Source organism: Mytilus edulis, chromosome 10 (genome assembly GCF_963676685.1).
Source record: "Mytilus edulis chromosome 10, xbMytEdul2.2, whole genome shotgun sequence".
Classification (NCBI taxonomy): Eukaryota; Metazoa; Mollusca; class Bivalvia; order Mytilida; family Mytilidae; genus Mytilus; species Mytilus edulis.
Window position 1 is genome coordinate 69,697,201 of NC_092353.1, and position 21,005 is coordinate 69,718,205.

The 21,005-nt window shown below is 29.9% G+C and overlaps 1 protein-coding gene across 2 annotated transcripts in view; it reads right to left on the reverse strand.

Annotated features, from left to right (window-relative positions):
• LOC139491774 (pyrokinin-1 receptor-like) overlaps nt 1-20,326 on the reverse strand; it is a 67,932-nt gene extending 47,606 nt beyond the window's left edge. The window contains exon 1 of one of the 2 annotated variants that reach the window (XM_071279628.1): nt 19,988-20,326. In XM_071279628.1, coding sequence (XP_071135729.1) covers nt 19,988-20,297 — 310 coding nt within the window. In that variant the 5' untranslated portion in view covers nt 20,298-20,326. The remainder of the gene's footprint in view (nt 1-19,987) is intronic. The other variant, XM_071279627.1, reaches the window with a different exon arrangement.
• Between the last annotated feature and the right edge of the window lie 679 nt (nt 20,327-21,005).

The window sequence follows — 21,005 nt, forward strand, 5'->3', positions numbered from 1 at the left end:
GTCAGCAAACTTTTGTTATAAGCTATACAAGACTCTGCAATTAAAGGCTATACATTGGTGGGTGGACAACTCGACTAATGGGTTCGACACAAGGAAGACAATTAAAGGCTATACATTGGTGGGTGGACAACTCGACTAATGGGTTCGACACAAGGAAGACAATTACAGGCATAGTAAGCAAGTATACCCGTTATGACCAATCAAAATAAGTCATGGTAGAATACAAGTGTAAATAGTTTTACATTTTTTGACATTTCCTTAAGTCTTTTACGTATGACATTATTGATAAAGTGCAGAATTGAAAATTAATGCTTTTTCTGAAACTAAAGTTTTCAGAACTTTCCTTAATAAAGGAAGTGTAAAAATAGATTGTTGAAAATTGAATACGTCTGAAGATTTGCCGTAAGTCTTAGACAATCTATTGAGATGGTAACTGAATTGTTTATATATGTCGATTGTATAGATATGGTTATAAAAGTATATGAGACCTATTTACAGTTGATATTAAATGTCTGAATTTCAAATTCAATGTTATAAGTCATTTGAACTATAAAAAAATTAAAGGACTTTCATTTCTGACCGAATAACCCTATATCAAATAAAGGAAAATGGAATTATTTTGTTGTTATTAGTTACACCTGAAAACTGAGAAGCTTCACGAATACAATGCAAAGAGGAATTCAAATCACAAGTAAGAATAGGACCGACAACGACGTACCGAAAACTAAACATCAATCAGCTTAGTAAGTACAGATTGAGCAATGTAAGAACCAGAGCTACTATGATTAATTAACAAGAAACAAACCATAAACATACATAGCTAATAATCATCATTTCTCTAATTTTGTGTGCTTCTTTGCTACATACAACGTGACTCTATACTTAAACATCCAGTCAATGTGTTTTCTATTATAATTTATGTATTCTTGTCTTTTATATATGCTAATATGCTTTGTCTATATGCCTGTTTATGTTTCTTTCTTCTATACGACAGGGCTGTATATAGATATAAGAAGATGTGGTATGAGTGCCAATGAGACAACTCTCCATCTAAGTCACAATTTATAAAAGTAAACCATTATAAGTTAAAGTTCTTTAACACGGAACCTCGGCTCACTTCTAAAAATGTCAAAAGCTGTACAAGGCCCCTAAAATTACATCGTTGTGTTATTTGGCCATGGTTAATGTTTGTTAATATATTTGGTTGTTTCTAGAGTGATTAAACTGATACCTTAATGTCGACTGCTCTAGCTTTATTGTTGACATTTTTACCTATTAATGCTATTGTGTCTGTTTGTTTTGTTCATACATCGATGCCAATATATTAAATTGTATGCGACTGTGATACAAATGAAAGGTTTAGCTAGCTATAAAGACAGGTTCAATTCACAAGTTTCTACATTTGAAAATGCCTGTACGCAGTCAACAATATGTCAGTTGGTATCCATTCGTATGATTTGCTAAAGCTTTTGATTTATATATTTGCAATTTGATTAATGACTTTCCTTCTTGAAATTTCCTCGGAGTTCAGTATTGTTTTGATTTTAAAAGAAAGCATTAAGGAAACAGTTTTCATAACTCAATCCTGTTTTGTAAAATATGTATCCACTTTCATTAGTTTAAGGTTTCAGATGTTACCAAATGCTCGCTAAACCTCCCATTTTAAGGTTGAAAATTGACTCGAATGATTAAATATTTCAATCTACGGAGAAAACAATAAATTCTATATTTATATTTTAAATCGTTTAATAGATGTGACTAAAACTAAACAACCAAAACGTGTGTACCGAATAATTAAATCTACATCATACTTTATGATTACAGTTATACGAAAATTCAACACCTGCATTTAATTTGTCATGTTATATAACCTTACTAAAATTGTCCGTTTATGAATTTTGAACTTATACAGAAAAGGTTTCCTCTCAAGCAGGCAAAGTTTACCTTAAATGGATTTTTGTCATATACCTCTTCTACTGTTTCGGTTCTTGTACAAATATCGACTTTCAATTATCTGGCTTTCAGCGTTCCCGATGAAGGTACATCAAGATTATCGCTTATTATATTTAGACGACACACATCAAAATTATACCCGATAACGCACATGTGAAAAACAACACATATTTAATACTAAGAAAAAGAGAAAAAGAAACACGATATAATGTATGTGTAATCACAATATTTTAATAAAATATATTTTGTGAAATGACTTATGTTATGAATACTAATATTATGAAGAAATAATATCTTGCCAAATAGTGCTTCCCTTAACTATTAGGTAAGCTAACAAGAGGGATACTAAGTTAAAGCTGTACACTTAGTAAATTGTTACAGCAAATATGCAATAAAGTTATTGTTACATGTACGTTAAAAAAAAAAAAAAAAAAAAAGAGTATCGCTTCCAACGCATGAGATTTTTTATAGTGTTGTTTTCAAATTTTATATTTGAATCCTCATTATTGTTTTGTAAATCGTGTCAATTGATATAATATCTATTATTTACCCATTCAGTATCGTTCTTGAAATTATCAAAACCGAAGGTTCTTTCCACTTATCAATTTAATATCCGTCTGAAATGTCTATGGTTTATTTCAAGCATCCTTGAACTAGTTTTCATCGAATATATTTTATTGCAGTCAAAAATTTGTAAAGGCAAATACAAATCTTTCCGTTAAAAGCAGATTGGGGGTGAAATTAACATCGATGACATTATTGTTTTTTTACAAAATTATGTTTATATCAGGCTTTTTAAAAAAATATAATAAAGAGTGTTGGTGAAGTTTTTTTTTTACATGCTACAGATTGTGTAAAACTGACCGATTTTTTTTATATTAGAGTTTAATCTCAAGCAGGCAAGAAAACCCGATTGTGTGTGAAAAAAGACAATAGCATTTTTAAATAAAATACGAGGAGATAGCTGTTTGAATGTGCATTCAGATAATCAAAAGATTGCGATCCCCTGATTTTTCTTTTTCATTAAAAGAAACCAAAACAAAACTGGTTAATTCAAATGACAATCGTTTTTAAAAGTAACATTAACTGAGTTATCTGTCTTGAAAAACAATGATGAAACTTATCTTCTTCATCTAGATGCAAAGTCCTAAAAATGATTGATTTTTAAATATTTTTAGAGAATTTATGACAGATCTAGACAAATTGTTTTCTGCTACTTTATAATTCAAGATGGCGTAAAACACAAATCTACCTTAATACAACATTGTTTAATCATAAGAAATTCGGCACAAATATGTTTTGCAAATCTTGAAAAAAAGAACATTGACGTTAATGTCAATACGTAAGTTACTATTCTTGAGTTAGCTAAATAGAATTTGACTTTGCTTGTATTTCAAGGCAATTAGATAAATTTTTTAATTTGATTTTTCATTTTCATCTTCTTATATGTTAAATAATTATTCAATTATTGTGATTTTTCTATCTATCGTAGCTGCCAATTTGTGGCATTTACCTCAAAGAAAACATCTAGAAAATTAACGAAAGGAAACGTTATACATTCTTTTTTAGATTTGTTTTAATGTTTTGAATATATGCAATGAAATTCACAAGTTGCAAAATACTGTGTTCTTTCTCATCAGTAAGTAATAATATTGTAAAAGTCTTGTAACACAAGAAAAAAAACGTATTACTTGTCTGTTCATCAACCAAGAATCTAAAACGAACAGCAATAATTGTTCAAAGTCAAGTTTGTTAGAGGGAGTTGCCACATTAGCTTTAGTGCAATTGAAAGATGTTGAATCTCGTTTAAATAATTGTTTTGTTATGAAAACTGTATATTCAAGAGCTTTTCCCAGAAAAAAAATCTAGTAATGTTGATGAACGCCTTCATGTAGAAATTTTGTAACATTATAAAATGTAGTCCGAACAAGGCTTTGTATGATTAAAAATTTCCAACACAACTAAACCGTATTAATTGTACTCAACAATGTTTTTGAATGAAGTAAATTGATGGATTGAAGATAGCAAGGGGTATTCAAAGAAGTAGAAAACAAACTAACAACGCCATGACTGAAACGACCAAAAAGCAAACAAGTTCCAACAGCTAACATAGAAAACTAAGTGATAAACAACACGAAACACACCAACATAATTGAATGATCTCCGGTCCTAAAATAGATTGAGGAGATCCCGCTCTAAAGAAACACCCGTTATTCAAATGTATACTGTAGATTAAAAAAATATAACAAACATTTATCATTGTGATTTATTTAGAATGGACACACATGCATAATTGATTTTTGCGATTTAAGGAAAATCAGCATACAAATACAGCATGTATGTATCATATATCAGAATACGAGTTCATTTTGTTTTGCATTGTATTATTCGCATTAATTAACACCTCGCAATAACTTTTGAATTAATTTTATAGTTTTATCTGATATTACAAATCATACTCCAAGAATTATAAACTATGTCAAGACTTCTAATCGGTTTCTTGCTAATATATACATGTAGTATAATCAAATGTATATAGATTATGCAATAACATGTATTACATTATATCGATTTTGTTATATCTGCAATATACATCATTATTAATTTTTTTTTTGGTTAGAAAATCTGAAAGGTTTAAAGAGCTCTGTGTAAAAGACAGATATCTTATATACAGACACATTTCAAAATTAAATCGATTAATGATATATTGTTCCTTTGTCGTGCAGTTAATTTACTTCATTTCAGTTATATATCAGGAACGAAATGGCAAAATGAAGGGACGGAAATTTGATTGCAATTGAAAAAAAGAGGCAACAGTAGTACACCGCTGTTCAAAAGTCAAAAATCGATAGTGAAAAAAGAAATCCGGGTTTCAAACTGAAACTAAGGTAAACACATCAAATATAAAATGAAAACCACGAAAAAACAGAAACACTAAAGACCTACAAAAAAAACAAACGACAATGCACCGAAACGAACTATTAGTTAATAATTATCATTTGTTGACTTGGTACAGGTTATTTGAGAAAAATTGTGGGTTAAACCTGATTTTGTGGCTAGACAAACCTCCCGCTTTAATGGCAATGTTAAATATGACACTAAAATTACAACTTTTTTATGACAGGACTACAATATTAATAATTGGAATGTTCAGGATAGAGAAATACATAAGTTAACAATACAATAGAACATTACAACATGCTAATAGTTATTAAAGGTACCAGGCGGAAAAAATTACTATTTTCAGTGTGTGCACTTTTCTCTAAAATGAATAAGATTTTCCTCCCTCTGACAAAGAATCAAATCAACTATCATTTTTTTCTAATGCATCGTATCTAGTTTATGCATGTTTTAACCCTACGGATAACTTCATTCACTGAGAAGATATGGGTCTGTCATACTGAATAATTAAACTCATCATAGATAATAGGCAATATGTAATTAACACTGTATATACGTACCTGAAGTCAAATGATGTAAATTTGTTCCTTCTATTTTTATTTTTTTTATAATACCTTAATTGACAAAAAAATTAACAGTTCCATAAATAAATCATCTGCAAGTCTCAATAAGGATGCAGTTGTTTTGTGGTATACGCGATTCTTTAGGAGTCGTTTAATCTTATCTTAAAATAAATTTATATGTTATCAAATTATGTAATTGACTTTAACTACATATGAGTCTCAGACTTCATAAGGAAAACGAATCTGTCAAACAGAAAAAAAACAGGAAAGACATTAAATAACACATCAGTGTTCTTGCGTTCAGATCACTGGCTTGTCGAATGAATATTTGAAAAAATTATTCAAAATAATTTTCAAATTACTTTGCTAATGTGAATTGCGTGACATTAATGCAGTTTTTCCTTCTAAAAATTTCAAGGTTTCTATTCATCGGTTAATAAACTTACAATAAAAGAACATTTTATTGTGTGACTGTAGAAGCTGACAATTTTTTATCAAAATGAAATTGGAGTGTTAAGAGTCACCCATTAGCAATCTTTCACATGTCTGGTCCGGTTAATTAACATTCACAATTCAAAACTGTTATTTAATTTCATTGATTACTTTATTGAAGAAAACAAAATCATTTAACTTGTTTTTATTGAGTTTTAAGTTTTTTCTTATATATTGATTGTTGTGGTTATATCTTATTTGTAACACATCGAGTGTCACTAGCGGCACAGGATATATCTACCCTACCGAAGTACATGTGGTCATTCGTATTTGGCAAATCTTTAAGGATTTTTTTTTCTTCAATGCCCTTCGTACTTTATTTGGCCTTTTTAACTTTTTTTTTATTCGAGCGTCATTGATGAGTCTTTTGTAGACGAAAGGCGAGTCTGGCGTAATTACAAAATGTATGCCTGGTATCTTTGATGAGTATATTCGTAGGAAAGTTTTTTGTTAAATACTCTAATTCAAGTGATCGATGGAGTGTTTTGCTTATTTGGTTGTCGTTTCGTTGTCTTTCGATGTTCTATTGCTATAGAGTTTTAGTTTTTCTCTAGTTTTGAAAATCCCCTTGGTACACTATTTTAATTTTATAAAATTGATAGCGGAATTTATAGTTTGTAACCTGAAACAGCGGTGTACTACTTTTTCCATTATTTAATATTCATAGTGTCTTAACATAATTAATCGAAAAGAAAATACCATCAAACAAAACACAGTAAGCTTTACAAAAATGTACAACCATGACCAATGCTTCGTGTAAACTTAACTCAGTTTGACCACCACAGACAAGTATTGTCTAACAATGTTGTAGTCTGTCTTTATAATATCAAAAGATTATAAACAGACACGTATTATCTAACAAAATTAGAGTCTGTCTTTAATAGTCAGAAGATTATAAACGATTTGTCAATGTCAATAAATAGATGAAAAATAATATAATGAAGGTCTGCTGCTTCCTTGTATACACTGGTTACTTACCTGACGCTTCTTAGATACACAAACATACTTGACATTTTGATAAGGAAATGAATCTGTTTTCAGACAAATATAATAGAGTAAAAAGACAGCCCTATAAATAAATATTTCATAATGAAATAAAGTGTCTTGTATGAAGGATCAATTAATGAAGTCATACTGATATTTATCAAGAGTTTGAATTAAACTAGGTCTAGAAATTATACTAAAGATGAATTAAATGTTGTTGTTATTTTACATCCAATGATAAATATTTTATGTAAATCTTCCAACTTTACCAGTACCGTTAATTAGTCAAACGACAGTCGAACCCGTTACCCTCTTAAACGTTGAGGAAATACTTCTGCCTTTATAACAAAGCACACCGGGTTTCATGATCCTATACCGCAGTGATTTCCAAATCTTGGGGAGCAATTAATCAAATGTGTGTAAAAACAATCCGGATCGAATTCCCACGGAGGATTTAGGCTTTTTGTTTATTCACTAGTGTCATAATTTGATACAATAAATCATTAATATGTTCCATTATTTGAAAACAAAAGTTAATATCTCATTTGTAGGCTGTTATAATTTACCATGATATGAGTACTACATACATACTATTTGTATATTGTGTTGGTCCTTCTCCTCTAAAAAAAATAATATAAAATTTGCGTACATATATTTTTATCTGAGGAAAATTCATGAATTTGTCCAAATTTAGAAGAAATTTACTTTAGCTTTACTATCTAAGGAATGGATTACCTTAGCTGTGTTTGGTTCTTAACGCTCTTCAACGTCGTACTTTATTTGGCCTTTTTAACTTTTTGGGCTTCGAGCGTCACTGGTGAGTCTTTTGAAGAGGAAACGCTTGTCTGGCATTAATACAAAAACAAATACTGGTATCTATTATGAGTTTATTTACTCTTTTTTAATTATTGGCTTCCAGACAACAATTCACCGACATACACAAGTGCAAAGGGAAAAAAACGTTGAAGAGATAGTCAACAAACGTAAACATTGTTGCATCATGGAAATAAACTATTATTATCTTATCGTACATGTTATACACGTCCTTAACACAAAATCTATGCTATTTTGTTAATTGTTTAAAAGGTGAAATTAGGTTAACTTCGGCTTCAGAACACGACAATTAATCACCTGCCATATTTTCACAATGACACTGACCGAGTGAAATATTTTGTGACGATTGTCAATATGGATACGTAAAATGATCAAATTGTTCACAGAAGATTAAGTTCATGATTTATGCAGGCATTGGTTCAATAATTGAAGTAACATTATTTTTCACCGGTCACTTGTTTCATATGATTTTGAAATGTAATGATATGATTACAAATATTTTCTTTTCTTCCATGGTAAGTTTATGGGATGCTTACACACATAATTTACAAACTGTTAAAAGTTAATAAACTAGTTCAAACAGAATGATATAATTAGAAACTTTTTACTTTATGTAAGACGATGGCATGCTTACACACATTATTTACAAAATATAACAGTTAACTATCAAAATGAATATATGTTGTCATAAGTCTGTACTTATTTACAGAAATAAGAACATAAACCTGTCTAGGCACTCTTTCAAGCCCTTATTAAACGTGACATTTGTTCAAAAGCATAACAACTTCTTCAATTAACCAATGATTATCATAAATCTATTTTATGTTTTCCCTTTTAATGAAACCAACCTGTTGACGAGAAGTGTGTATATGTCAGTCTTAATAGTTATCAAAAGTACCAGGATTATAATTGTATACGCCAGACGCGCGTTTCGTCTACGTAAGACTCATCAGTGACGCTCAGATCCAAACAGTTAAAAAGCCAAACAAATAATAAGTGTTTTAATTCATTAAAGGAAAACAAAGAAGTGACAATAATGGAAACATACGTAACAACAGTAACTGATATGACACTTACCAGTCGAGTAATTTGTTTTTTATTCCAAGAATGACTTGACATTTTAGTAAAGATGCTAAACAAAGTACCACTATGATAATGATACATATAATAAACTCATCGTTAATACCAGGATATAAACTATGTACCTAAGACCGTGTTCCGACCAAACGCCATGTACAGTAAACATGTTTACAATTAGTTTAATGTAACATATGTAATGTACACTGGTTTCACATTAAATTTGTTCACATCTATACACCTTGTTTAATTACCTGTACATAAGATTGGTTCACACTTGTAAACTCTAACTCATTTAAATGTTCATTACGTAGAACCGAATTCAAATTTTTCGGACAACTTTTCTAGCATTTAGGAAACGACCATTTGACGTCAAAAAGGGGGGGGAGATGTTTCCTTTGAATACTATTCTGATTCCTTAAATGATAAAAAAAAAAATTCTGGTCATACAGATGATAAAAAAAAATATATTCTGAATCCAGTGTTTCCCAATACATAATAGTGTTAAATATTGAAGAAAAAAATATTTGATTGCTAGCATCGAAGAAAAACTGATTAAAAACGTTCTCGCAAAAAAAAAACCATACACCTCCTTTTTTTAAGTTAAGTGGTTGCTCCTTTATAAAAGCATTCTTTTATGATTTGAAGTTGTTTAAAGATACTAAAGATGTCTCGATAGAAAACGTAGGCTACAGCAGCATGCTTACAGACGAAGAAAAGGGATTGACTTGTTAAGGATCACCACATTTCAAATTTTGTGTTTGTTGCAAGTGGTATTTCTACTCCAAGGAGTATTCACCAAAGGGAGGGGGTAATGTTTTTTTTTTATTTCTAAGTGTATTTAACGCAAACAATAAAATTTACGAAACACTTTTTTTAGGAATGCATTTATAAGGGAATCGTTGTTTCAGTAAAGACCAGTGGCAAATATTTCTGTGTACGGCCAGTCGATTCGGGAAGACCTTTTCAAATGAATTATTTGTTCGGCAATGATGATTCTTTGAGTCCTGATAAGGGGTTAATAAAGCTACGTAAAGTGTTTTTATAACAAATAAATATAGCAAGTTTAGACAAATATTTCTGTAAAGAAATTTATTAATCATTGTTATAGATAAAATTATATTTATTCAAAAATCGATTTTTCCTTAAATTTACATGGTAAAATTAATGTTGTAAAATGCCTATTTTTGTGTACACTTAACCTACACAAGGCCTACATTGACTATCGACTGCATGTAGACAAAACATGATTTAAACTACAGGTAAACATTGAGTTTTGTCAATGGGAACGTAAAAATTGTGTTTAGGTTAAGTGTGAGTTACACTAACACAACACTGATTTTAGGTTAATGTGAACACGGCCTTAGACGCACGTTTAGTGTGTACAAGACTTATCAGTGAATTATTTAGAATGACAAAAAAGTACGAAGTAAGATCATTAACGCCCCAAAAATCAAAAACAGACCAGCAGAAATTATTACAAATATTGGAAAAAATAAAAACCAATACTACTTTTTCTGACAGACACATATTGCAAAACAAAACGCTCACTTCAGAAATACATGTATGGTGGGTTCGAGTATTCATGGCTTCCTTTTAGTAGGAACTTTTAAACCAGAAAATTCATCAAAGATCAACTTTTTTGATATATATAAAAACAGTATGCTGTTTATATTCATGTCAATACCTTTCAACAGCTACTTAGCTGAAGACATGGTGACAAGTTGTTCACCAGAACTTGAATTTTAAAAAGAAGCTGCTTTACAAGTATATCATATGAATATATGTGTACCGGTGTCAGTTGTGACTATAAAACTCAATTAATTTATTTTGTAGTTGTATATGTTGTAGCATGTGTACTTTTGTTTGTCTGTTTGTCTTTTTTATTTTTAGCCATGGCGTTGTCAGTTTATTTTCGATTTATGAGTTTGACAGTCCCTCCGGTATCTTTCGTCCCTCTTTTATAGCTGCGAGTATCGAACCAACCTCAATATGAAACAGAGACCGTTGTGATTAAGATCGTGATGTCTTGTTATAACAACACAATAACATAAACGGAACTCTTTTTTTTTAGCACCAGATGCGTATTTTAACAATATATTTCTACTTGCCATTTTTGTCAAGTTGATGGCATAACTATTTAGAAATCCAGAGCTTTTTTTATTAAAAAGATAAAGCGATTGTTAACAAAGAAAAGGACAAACGTATTATTATCATTAATCAATATTTTGATTGTAACTATATTGAAAAATGACCGTCGAGCCAAAAATAAAATAAAAACCTTGAAGTTCGAAAAACAATGATGAACAATCATACAAAAAAGAACCTACGACAAACGCAATCCATTCATTCAACTGTCAACTATTTATGATGTGATGATGGTGGAATATTGTCGAAATACACATATGGTATAGTGAAGTTGGTTACGTTTAAGTTGTTGATATTTACTTTTTTTATAAATGATATTGTTGAGTGATAACATATTTTCCATTTATAAAATGAAAGGCATATGACATTTGTCCAGTTTAACATACATTATTGTATATTTTGCCTTCGTATGAAAGTCTGACAAACTTTAAAGGAGTAGGTTCAATAAGACCGCATTTTGGCCTCAAAATATAGCAGTTTTACAAAATTGTTAAAATGTAAACTTTTAGGTATTTATTGGAAAATAGAATACTACTGTTACATGAATATCGGCTGTTTTTGACAAGACACTGCACATATATCGGGTACTAGTATCTTTAAGTCATGCTAAATTATTGAAATCTTCACAATTTTGCCATTTTAGTTAAATTTTAGACGGTTTCTGTCTTAAATGGAAGTGGTTTCATTTGTGTACATTCTTAAAATTCAAATGAGTAATTTAATGATAATACATAATATTTGTAAAGGTTTAGAGTGAACACGGATAAATCCACTTTCATTTTTGACAAAAAAAAACGTCTAAAAAGGGATAAATTATGGCATATTTGATGGATTTTTCATATTTAAGCTCGAATTTGAGCGTCTTTAATGATAAAATCAGTTCAAATCTTTCACATCAACTAATTGAATCGACTAAAGTACACACTTCAGTGTTTAAAAAGTCTCCAAAATCTTTCATCAGATGAACCTGAAGTTTGATTTTGTAAAACTGCTATATTTTGAGGCCAAAATGGGGTCTTTCTGAACCTACTCCTTTAAAGTTTGCCAGGCTTTCATACGTAGGCAAAATATACAATATTCTTTAAGGTCAAAATCGGCTCTTACACTCTAATTCTGATGACCTGTAAGGATGTTTCCTTTGTTCATTGTTACATAATATGCATATTTTTGTGTTGAGCACTGCACTTCCATGGGCGATCTAAGCGACGCATCGAAATATTATAAATCATGTGTGCGTACACTCAGCAACTCGACAAATGAGGTATTTAGGAGAATTCCATTGGGAGTACATCATATACACAAGGTTCATTTTATAGCTAATTTTCATATTGAAAAAAATTACCAATACTAATACTTTTTGTATTAAGAGTTTGCGCTAGGAAGGCCAGGACTACATATGAAATGTATATTTGCACGAACTGCTCATAGTTTATTTTTATTCTATTATAGTTCGCACAAAATGTATTTGAGCAACTGTACTTCTTAGTTCATTCCCCGACTTTGATATATATTACTAACAAGGAAGTGCATATCCAATCATATCAGTTCATTATAGTACATGTACACATCATGTCTTTGACAATCATCAAATACGAAAAATCAAATATATCACATTCTTCCGAATGAACACATTACTACGTTGTCATGTTACGTAAATCTTTAATAAACAACAGACAAATCAGAACTTTTATTTATTAAATACTTTTATCTATTGGATTTATATGATCAATTTAGTTCATCGGAAATGAACAAAAGATCAGAAACCCAGTTCGTGATTGCAAACTCTACAGGATAATTATAACAAGAGCATTTTGTCTAAACAATATAATTTTCATGGGTGAAGATATTGCTTTCACAAGGAGGCAGATGTCTGCTATTCTAAGTTTTTCCAAAACTATTTGGTGGAAATAATTACAATCTCTATAAGAAAGTTTAGATTTATATAAATGTCAAATGTTTTGTAGTGAAAGAGGAAGCAAACGACAATACAATAAACTCAATGGCGACGAAACATGAAAGAGAGGCGATAGATACCAAAGGGTTATTAAACTCATAATATGTGTCATTATACAGATGTACGTATTAATAAGAGTGAGAATTTATTTCATGGGCAAAACAAATAACTGAGAATTCGGCGTCTCAAATTCTAATCTATTCCGGTTGATGTCTTTTTTTTTATTGTTGTGTGAATGGGTTTAAGACAACATACTTACTTCATATTGGTAGTTTTTTTATTATGGCCTGCAGCAAAAATTAGCAGATAAATGTATTCTATAGAGATATCTGAGTTTGACTACAAAAAAAAATAATAAGCTACTAGCTACCAAGTTTATGATGCCCTCGTTGTAAAATATTCACTAGCAGATACATGTATATTATTTATTATATTAATATTCAGACCCCCATAAAAGAAAAATATTGTAAATTGTAAATTGGTTACATATGAATAACTTTTATGGATTTACATTCATCAAAAACACTACAAAAGTTTAATGTTTGAAGGCCAAAGATGCATATTAAACATAAAAAATAATATCTACTACCAATCATTTTTCTGATGCTTAAACGAAGCAAACAGTAGAAACAATTTTAACTTTTAAACAGGTACGCGTACGGTTGATTATGCAAGTTTGTACATGTAGGTCTTTCTAAGTAGTAAGTCTGCTTAATATAGATTATTTAGTAATGACGTAGTTCCTTGTCCAAATTAAGCAAACAAAACGCAAGATATAATTTTGCTTAAAATATAATAGCATATACAGTTGATCTCGTTCCTACGTAATTTTATGCTCTCTTTATAGATTTCGATTTTCATTTAACGGCTGTTTCCTTGTTATAATGATTTTATTATAGTGTAAAAATAGAATATTGTGTACTTTTAACAAATGTGACCTTTCAACTGTTTCGTGTCTATGTAATGTTCAGAGGTTTAACCTCATCATGAGGTTTGATATAAAAGGCGTTCCAATATTATATGAGAAAACCATACTTGAAATCAATAAAGGCAACAGTAGTATACCGCTGTTCGAAAGTGATTAATACATTTAGAAAAAAACAAATCTGGAATTCAATCTAAAACTAAGGGAGACACATTAAATATAAAAGGAAAACAACAAAACAACAGGAACACTAAAGTGCAACAAAAAACAAAACAAAATATAGTGCAACACACACAGAAACTACTTATAAGATAACAAAAGTAATGTTATTTGACAAAGAAAGACCACAAAATAATAAAAAGCACTACACGGTTTTTGTGAAAATCAAATGAAATTAACGTTAAGATTCATTATAGACCAAGGTTCTAAATATTCATATCTTCTTCTGTGTACCATGTGTATCGTGTACATATGTTGGGCAGAAATACATTGCGTCAATTCCAACTAGACAATTTCTGAGAATTTCGATTGAAGTGAATGTTCTGTTACAGTATGCACCAGACTTCACAATATTTATATCGCCTATATATAACACTGTTTATTATTTACACATGTTTGATCAGAAATTTGTTGTGTCAATTCCACAATTGCTGTTAATTGTAATTAACTCGTTATTGTTGCAATAGAGAGAGATGACGTGTGTAAAGATGATAGATGAGACATAGGTACCTGTATTAATAAAATATGTAATAATTTTGTCAACATCAAACACTTGTAAAAATGGAGCGGGAAATACTGGTCCGTGTAACACTTATCAATTCAAAGTTTTAAAAAGTTTTGAAATTTTGGATTTTTGGAATTTTGATCAAAGTTTTAAAATATCAAAATTTGTAAAAGTTTTGAAATTTTGAAATTTTAACCAAATTATTAAAATATTAAAATTCTAAATAATTTTTTTAAATTTGATAGTTAAGGATTTTAATCCAACTCCTAAAATATTAAACCTTACGTGCAATGTTAATTATTTCACTTTTTGAAAGTTTGATTTTTTAAATTTTTGATTAAAATATCAAAAATAGAAAAAGGGCAAAAAGAGGGGTACCTGTAAAAAGCGAAATAAAATAAAAGCGGAACGAAACGAAACAATATGAATTGAAAACATACTGATACTCAAAAGTTAATGTATGAAATAAAACCACAGACAGACAATTGTAAGCTGTGAAAAATTGGATGACAAAATAAAAATTTCTCAAAAGAAGAGAATTCATTTCAAAACAAGACGTACGGATCTGATATTGGCCATTTTACTTGCTGGTTTTTCTAGCACCCATATTTTAGGAGAAACAGGAGTTACAGTAAAAACTGAACAAATGGCAGTAGGTCAAATAGTATGTGTAGGTTGAGCATGTATATATATTTTCTACTGAACTCTAAGCAATAGAAAGGCTCAATACACGGTGTATTATCTCTTTTGATTTCAAATTTTTTTCTACGACTTCTTACTTTCTGCAATCATGTTGGCTACATAATATATCATTTAATATGTTCTTTGTAAGTTGTTGGCTCTTAATATTCAGCTTTGAGCGTTCCCTAAGAAGGTCGATCCAGAAAAGCGCTTCGGTCGTAACTTTTAATGTTATGTTTTCATTTTTATCGGTTGTATGACGATCATAATTATAATGCCTTGTATCAATGATTTGAGTTAAATTTTTTTTGGTACGGTAGGAATACTGAATGTATGGTGTCCCAAATAAGGTTGTGCTAGTCTACAATGTGGGAGATTTTTGATAAATATATATATTTTATTTACGCTGAAATTAAGAGTACTAAGACCAAATATTAGTAGATTGGAGCCAAGATACTGTTACAGGGTATCTAATTAACTCATCATAGATGGATACCGGGATATAAATTTTGCCGGTTTTTGCGCCAGACGCGCGTTTCGTCTACGAAAGACTTATCAGTGACGCTCGATTCAAATCAAGTTAAAAAGGCAAATAAGTCAAATAAAATCAAAAAGGCCAAATAAATTAAACGTTTATATCAAACTTATAGCTCTGGTTTTGTAAAAGTTGAAACCATTCATATCATATATAAACGTGTACCATGAACATTATTTTCAACATTCATATGTATGTACAAGTTGCCGCTGTACTACATTCAGCGCCCATCTATCTATTTGTAGGTGTCGGCATTTTGAAAATTGAAAATTCTTTTCAAATTAAAGTTTATATCATGGTCTAAAAATGGGAGATAATCCCAAAACTAAGAACGAGGTACTTAATATGAGACTATTTGGTAATTCAAAAATTTCATTTAAAAATAAACCATTGTTTTTTTCTTCCTTTCTAAAAAGTAACATAAGATACATCAAAGACATATGGAACGAAGAAACCAAAACATTTTACATTTGTTGTTCTATATTTGAAAAACTTGTAGATAAAAGAAACTGTATATCGGAATTTTCAAGAGTTAAAAGTTTAATACCAATTGACTTCTTACAAATTTTAAAAATTGATAATGAAATTAATGAAAAACCAAACATAGAATTGAAACTTTCTAATGAAATGGTTATATTAGACAGAAATGGAAAAAAAAACCTAAAGAATTAAAACTCAAATATATTCGAGACATGATTAATAAGAATATATATCCAAAATGTCAACTAAAATGGCAAGAATTTTATGGCCACGAAATTAATTGGAAAATAGTATGGGGCAATTTGAAAAATGTTAATGTCACCAATAAAATGAAAGAATTTTAATGGAAATGCATACACAATATCATATATACGGAAAGTAGACTTAAAAAAATGCAATTGTCATATTTTCCAAACTGCTAATAACATGAATAATACTGAAAATCTGCAACATTTATTTTTCGATTGCAATACAACAAAATTAATCATTAGTAAAATCAAAGATATTTTTACATTATGGAATGTTCAATTAGATGATGAAATTTAAAACATGTTATGCTTTTGGGAGATAGCAGTGGTCAATCGAACCAAACTTTACATGTAAATCTCTTTTTTATTTTGACAAAATGGTCCTTGTGGAAAATAAGAAACAAAATCAAATATGATGGGATAAAAATGTCCTCTACATATATTGTGAATCTTTGGAAATCATACATGATAACACATCTGAAATCTGTACCCTGTTACTTATCGAATAATACATTTGACAAAGAGAAAATAAACACATTAATTAATTTTATACTATAAGTACATACCTCGCAGGAGATAACAGTCACGATGTTATGTGGTCTGTTTTTTTATATCTCTTTAATTTATATTGATTACGGTAATCCATGGTTTAAAGATGCACTCGATTATGTTATAATGTTATGTGAATCTGGTTTATAGGTGCACTCCTTTATGTTGTAATGTTATATTATTTATAACTAGTATTACATTCTAGAAAGATATTTCTTTTTTCACTCATTGTCATATAAAAGAATATAAGTATTATTACATGTATAATATTTTTTTCTGATAATACTTTTTCAGCCTTCTGCTTCCTGGACAGTTGGTTTAAATGTAACACAACCATCTGTTTTAATTAAATATAATAATTTTGTCAACATCAAACACTTGAGTGAAGCGGGATATGCCGTTATGACGACATGGAAATAAAGATAACAAACGAACGAATAAAGATGTACCTAATACATGTAATACGGCAGACACCCGCCGCGCATTTCAATTACGTAGCGTTGAGCAGTTAATCATTGAATTTTGGTATACTAGTAGTTTTATCTCCGTCCGCATTGAATTTGTTTTCGTATAAAATCGATAAAAACTCGGACCACGATGAAGACAATAAATCAAAACGTTATGGAAACATTAATTTGAACATGACCATTTGCTTGAAATAGAAGCAAATTACCAGGTGATTTGTAATGCTCACTTTACACTAATAAACAAAAGTATATTAACAAATAAGGATGAACTGCAATCTAAGATTAAAGCAAAAGCTCTTATTAACGATTCGTGTAACGGTGAATCATATCGGATGTTTTTGTCAATGTGCTATAGGGTATTCACGCAGATTAGCAATTTGATCATTTCCTCTGAACATTGGACTTCTAAAATGACATAACAGAAGAACAGCGTAAACAATAATTAGATGTCTGTCTTTGTTTATGATTTCTGTACGGCAATGTGGATACATTTTTCGTACGTTTTTTCATTATTTTCTTACAAATATCATTTTACTCTTTAAAAACGAGTTTTGTTACAATATACAATTTACGATGAAAATTGATGGCAAGATGAACTGAAACGAATATGACTTAAAGGCCTTTTTTTACTTATTTTTGTTTTGTAGAATGAGTTGCTGAATCCGTTTAGGTATAGATTCTTTGCAAGTAAAGAATGGAAATTGATAATCGAAGTTCTGTGTATTCCCTTGTGTGACTATTATTAAAATTCTATCAATGTACATACTGCTTATTTACGACAGGTATGTCTTTCTGCAATTTATGAGAACCGAGAAGTAATTTTAATCAGTGAGGAGGAGTAAAATGTGAAACTATAAAAATTCTGAAAATTTTTGGGAGAACGTTGCTTATTTAAGAAAATGATTCTTAAGTTGGGTTAAAGATCCAAAAGTATCATGAATTGAAAATATTAATACATACTCTCCTCTAAAAGTGCCTGTAGTCTCGATTTAAGTTTACATGTACCGCACTCATTATCTGTATAGTTGAATGCTGCAACTGCATAGGTTCAAGACATTTATATGTTTTTAAAGAGAGCAATGGACTATTATGCAATTGTTAACAATATGCGATAGTTGACAGTCAGTATGTTGTTTGCGCTACATGATATTTAGAATATTATCTAACTGTTTATTGCTTATATCCTGTACTTCTGGTGTTAAATTCGTCATTGAAAACTGTGATGGCAAAGGATGCATGTGCATATCAAATCAACATTTTAAATATCATACATCAGAAGAGGTCAAGGAAGCAATACTATAGCAGAACAGAATTTAAATTAAAAAAAGTGAAAGTGTGAGCAATATTCTATATACAAATTGAAAAAAAATATTTATGTGCCTTCCACTGGGTCAAATCCCATGATGATTATTATAAGGTAAAAAAAAAACTTTACTTTTTCGGTTCAGATAATTCAAAGTAAAATTATTGTTATTTAGTAATACTACAATCAGTTTAAGAAGCGTCAGTTTAACAAGCGCTTCATGAAAGCAATGCAGAGAGAAGTTTAAATACCACAGTGTAAAAAACAGGTATAACGGTGTTATTAAAAAAAATGATGAATCTATCGTCTGGTATCAAGTTTTTATTATCTTTTACATGCTTCCGCGCACATTTATTCTTTACTATGCATATCTAGATATCATTTTTTCACTCCTAAACGCTCATGTCGCAATTATGGCAAAATTTTTGATTTAATCTAAAAATGGTTTTGAGTCCACTAGCGAAGTTAAATTTTTACCCAACAAGTAAACTACTTGCTAAAAGGTAAAATGACAAAAATACTGAACTTTGAGGGGAAAAACATCCCTAGATAAATGACAAATCAAAAGCTCAAACAAATCAAACGAATGGATTACAACTGTTATATTCCTGACTTGGTACAGGCATTTTCTTAAATCCTGTTTCTGAATATATTTAACCTTTTACTATATCCAGTATTTTATCAAATTCTTTACCAATATAGTGTAAAAATGCAAATCGATCATTAAATTGATATTTCTTGTGTTGTATTGAAACACCTCTTTCCGAGGATAGGGGGTTGTTTAGGTTTTAATTGCAATGATAGTTGTTGTTTGCTGGCTGTCATACTTTATTTTCATTCATTGTTTTAGCAGAAATCCGGTCGATTCAATTTTGTTGCATAATATCATGCTAGTATGTTTAATCATTTTCTATACGGTACGTTTCTTGCTTCTTACTGTACGCCATATTGTGATCTTTAGTTTACATCATTGTTCTCTAGCGGATTCTTGTTTTTATCTTCAAACATACAAACTTTCCTTTTTTCTTTTATTTCATATGGTATGATTGCCAATGAGACAACTTACCACTAAAGTTCAAATGAAGTCGATATAAGCTTTTATAGGCAACGGTACAAATTTCAACAATGAGAAAACCGCATACTATACCACTTTGACATAGAACACTTACCTAGAATTACTATGAGAAGGTCAGCAAAGGCAAGATTAACCAAATATAGATTTGTTGTCGTATGCATATGTCTGTTTCTTTTAATTACTAGACAGGTACTTGTATTCCCAAAAATACCACTTATGAATATCACAATGTAAACACATGTTAATATCGATGCCGAAAAGGTGTCTTCTTGTTTATTCCTTAAATGTCGGATCACAAAGTCAAATATTTCAGCATCAGTTAAATTGCCTTTACTGGAAGTATTATCCAAAACTTTTATAAACCTGCCATTTTCTATGAAATCTACATGTTCAGTGTTTTTCATGATTACAATTCAAAACACTCGGTTGTAATGTTCATTCATTCATAAAAATCAGAATCTCTGTTATGTTTTTGTTAAGTGTGTTATTATCATGGGCATAGCAGCTCGTCAAGAATTTTGATTAAGTTGTAAGAGTGTAATATTTATGATCTGTATTAACATTGTGGTTTAATGAGATATCATATTTTAGCATCTGTGCTACCTGCATCAAGAGGTGATTGATATGGACATGTACAGCCTTGAGATTAATGAAGACTGATTTTACTAATGTTTATAACCCTATCGTGTTACTAATAGTATTGAACCACTTAAAAGAAGCATGCCATAATATCTATTTTAACATGATGTGATATGATAATAAAGATAGGAACGATGTTCTATTCTTTGTTGTTATTATTTTAATTTTTGCGTGCAATAATAAAATGTCCTGAACTATTGCAATACTTTAAATTGCAATATGCAATAAGGAACAGTATTCGCCGGTTAATAATACAAAATGTACTACAAAGTAATCTTACCAATGTTTTAATGAAATCTTTGATTATATAGATCAAAGGACCGAATATTTCAGCCAAAAAAGGGGATATTTCTATACACATATGACATATCTTTGATTTAATTTATTTATATCCTGAAACTGATGAAAATAACACTCTACAAATTAAGAAAACAAGCTATATCATTACTACATTATAATCATTAGTATCATTA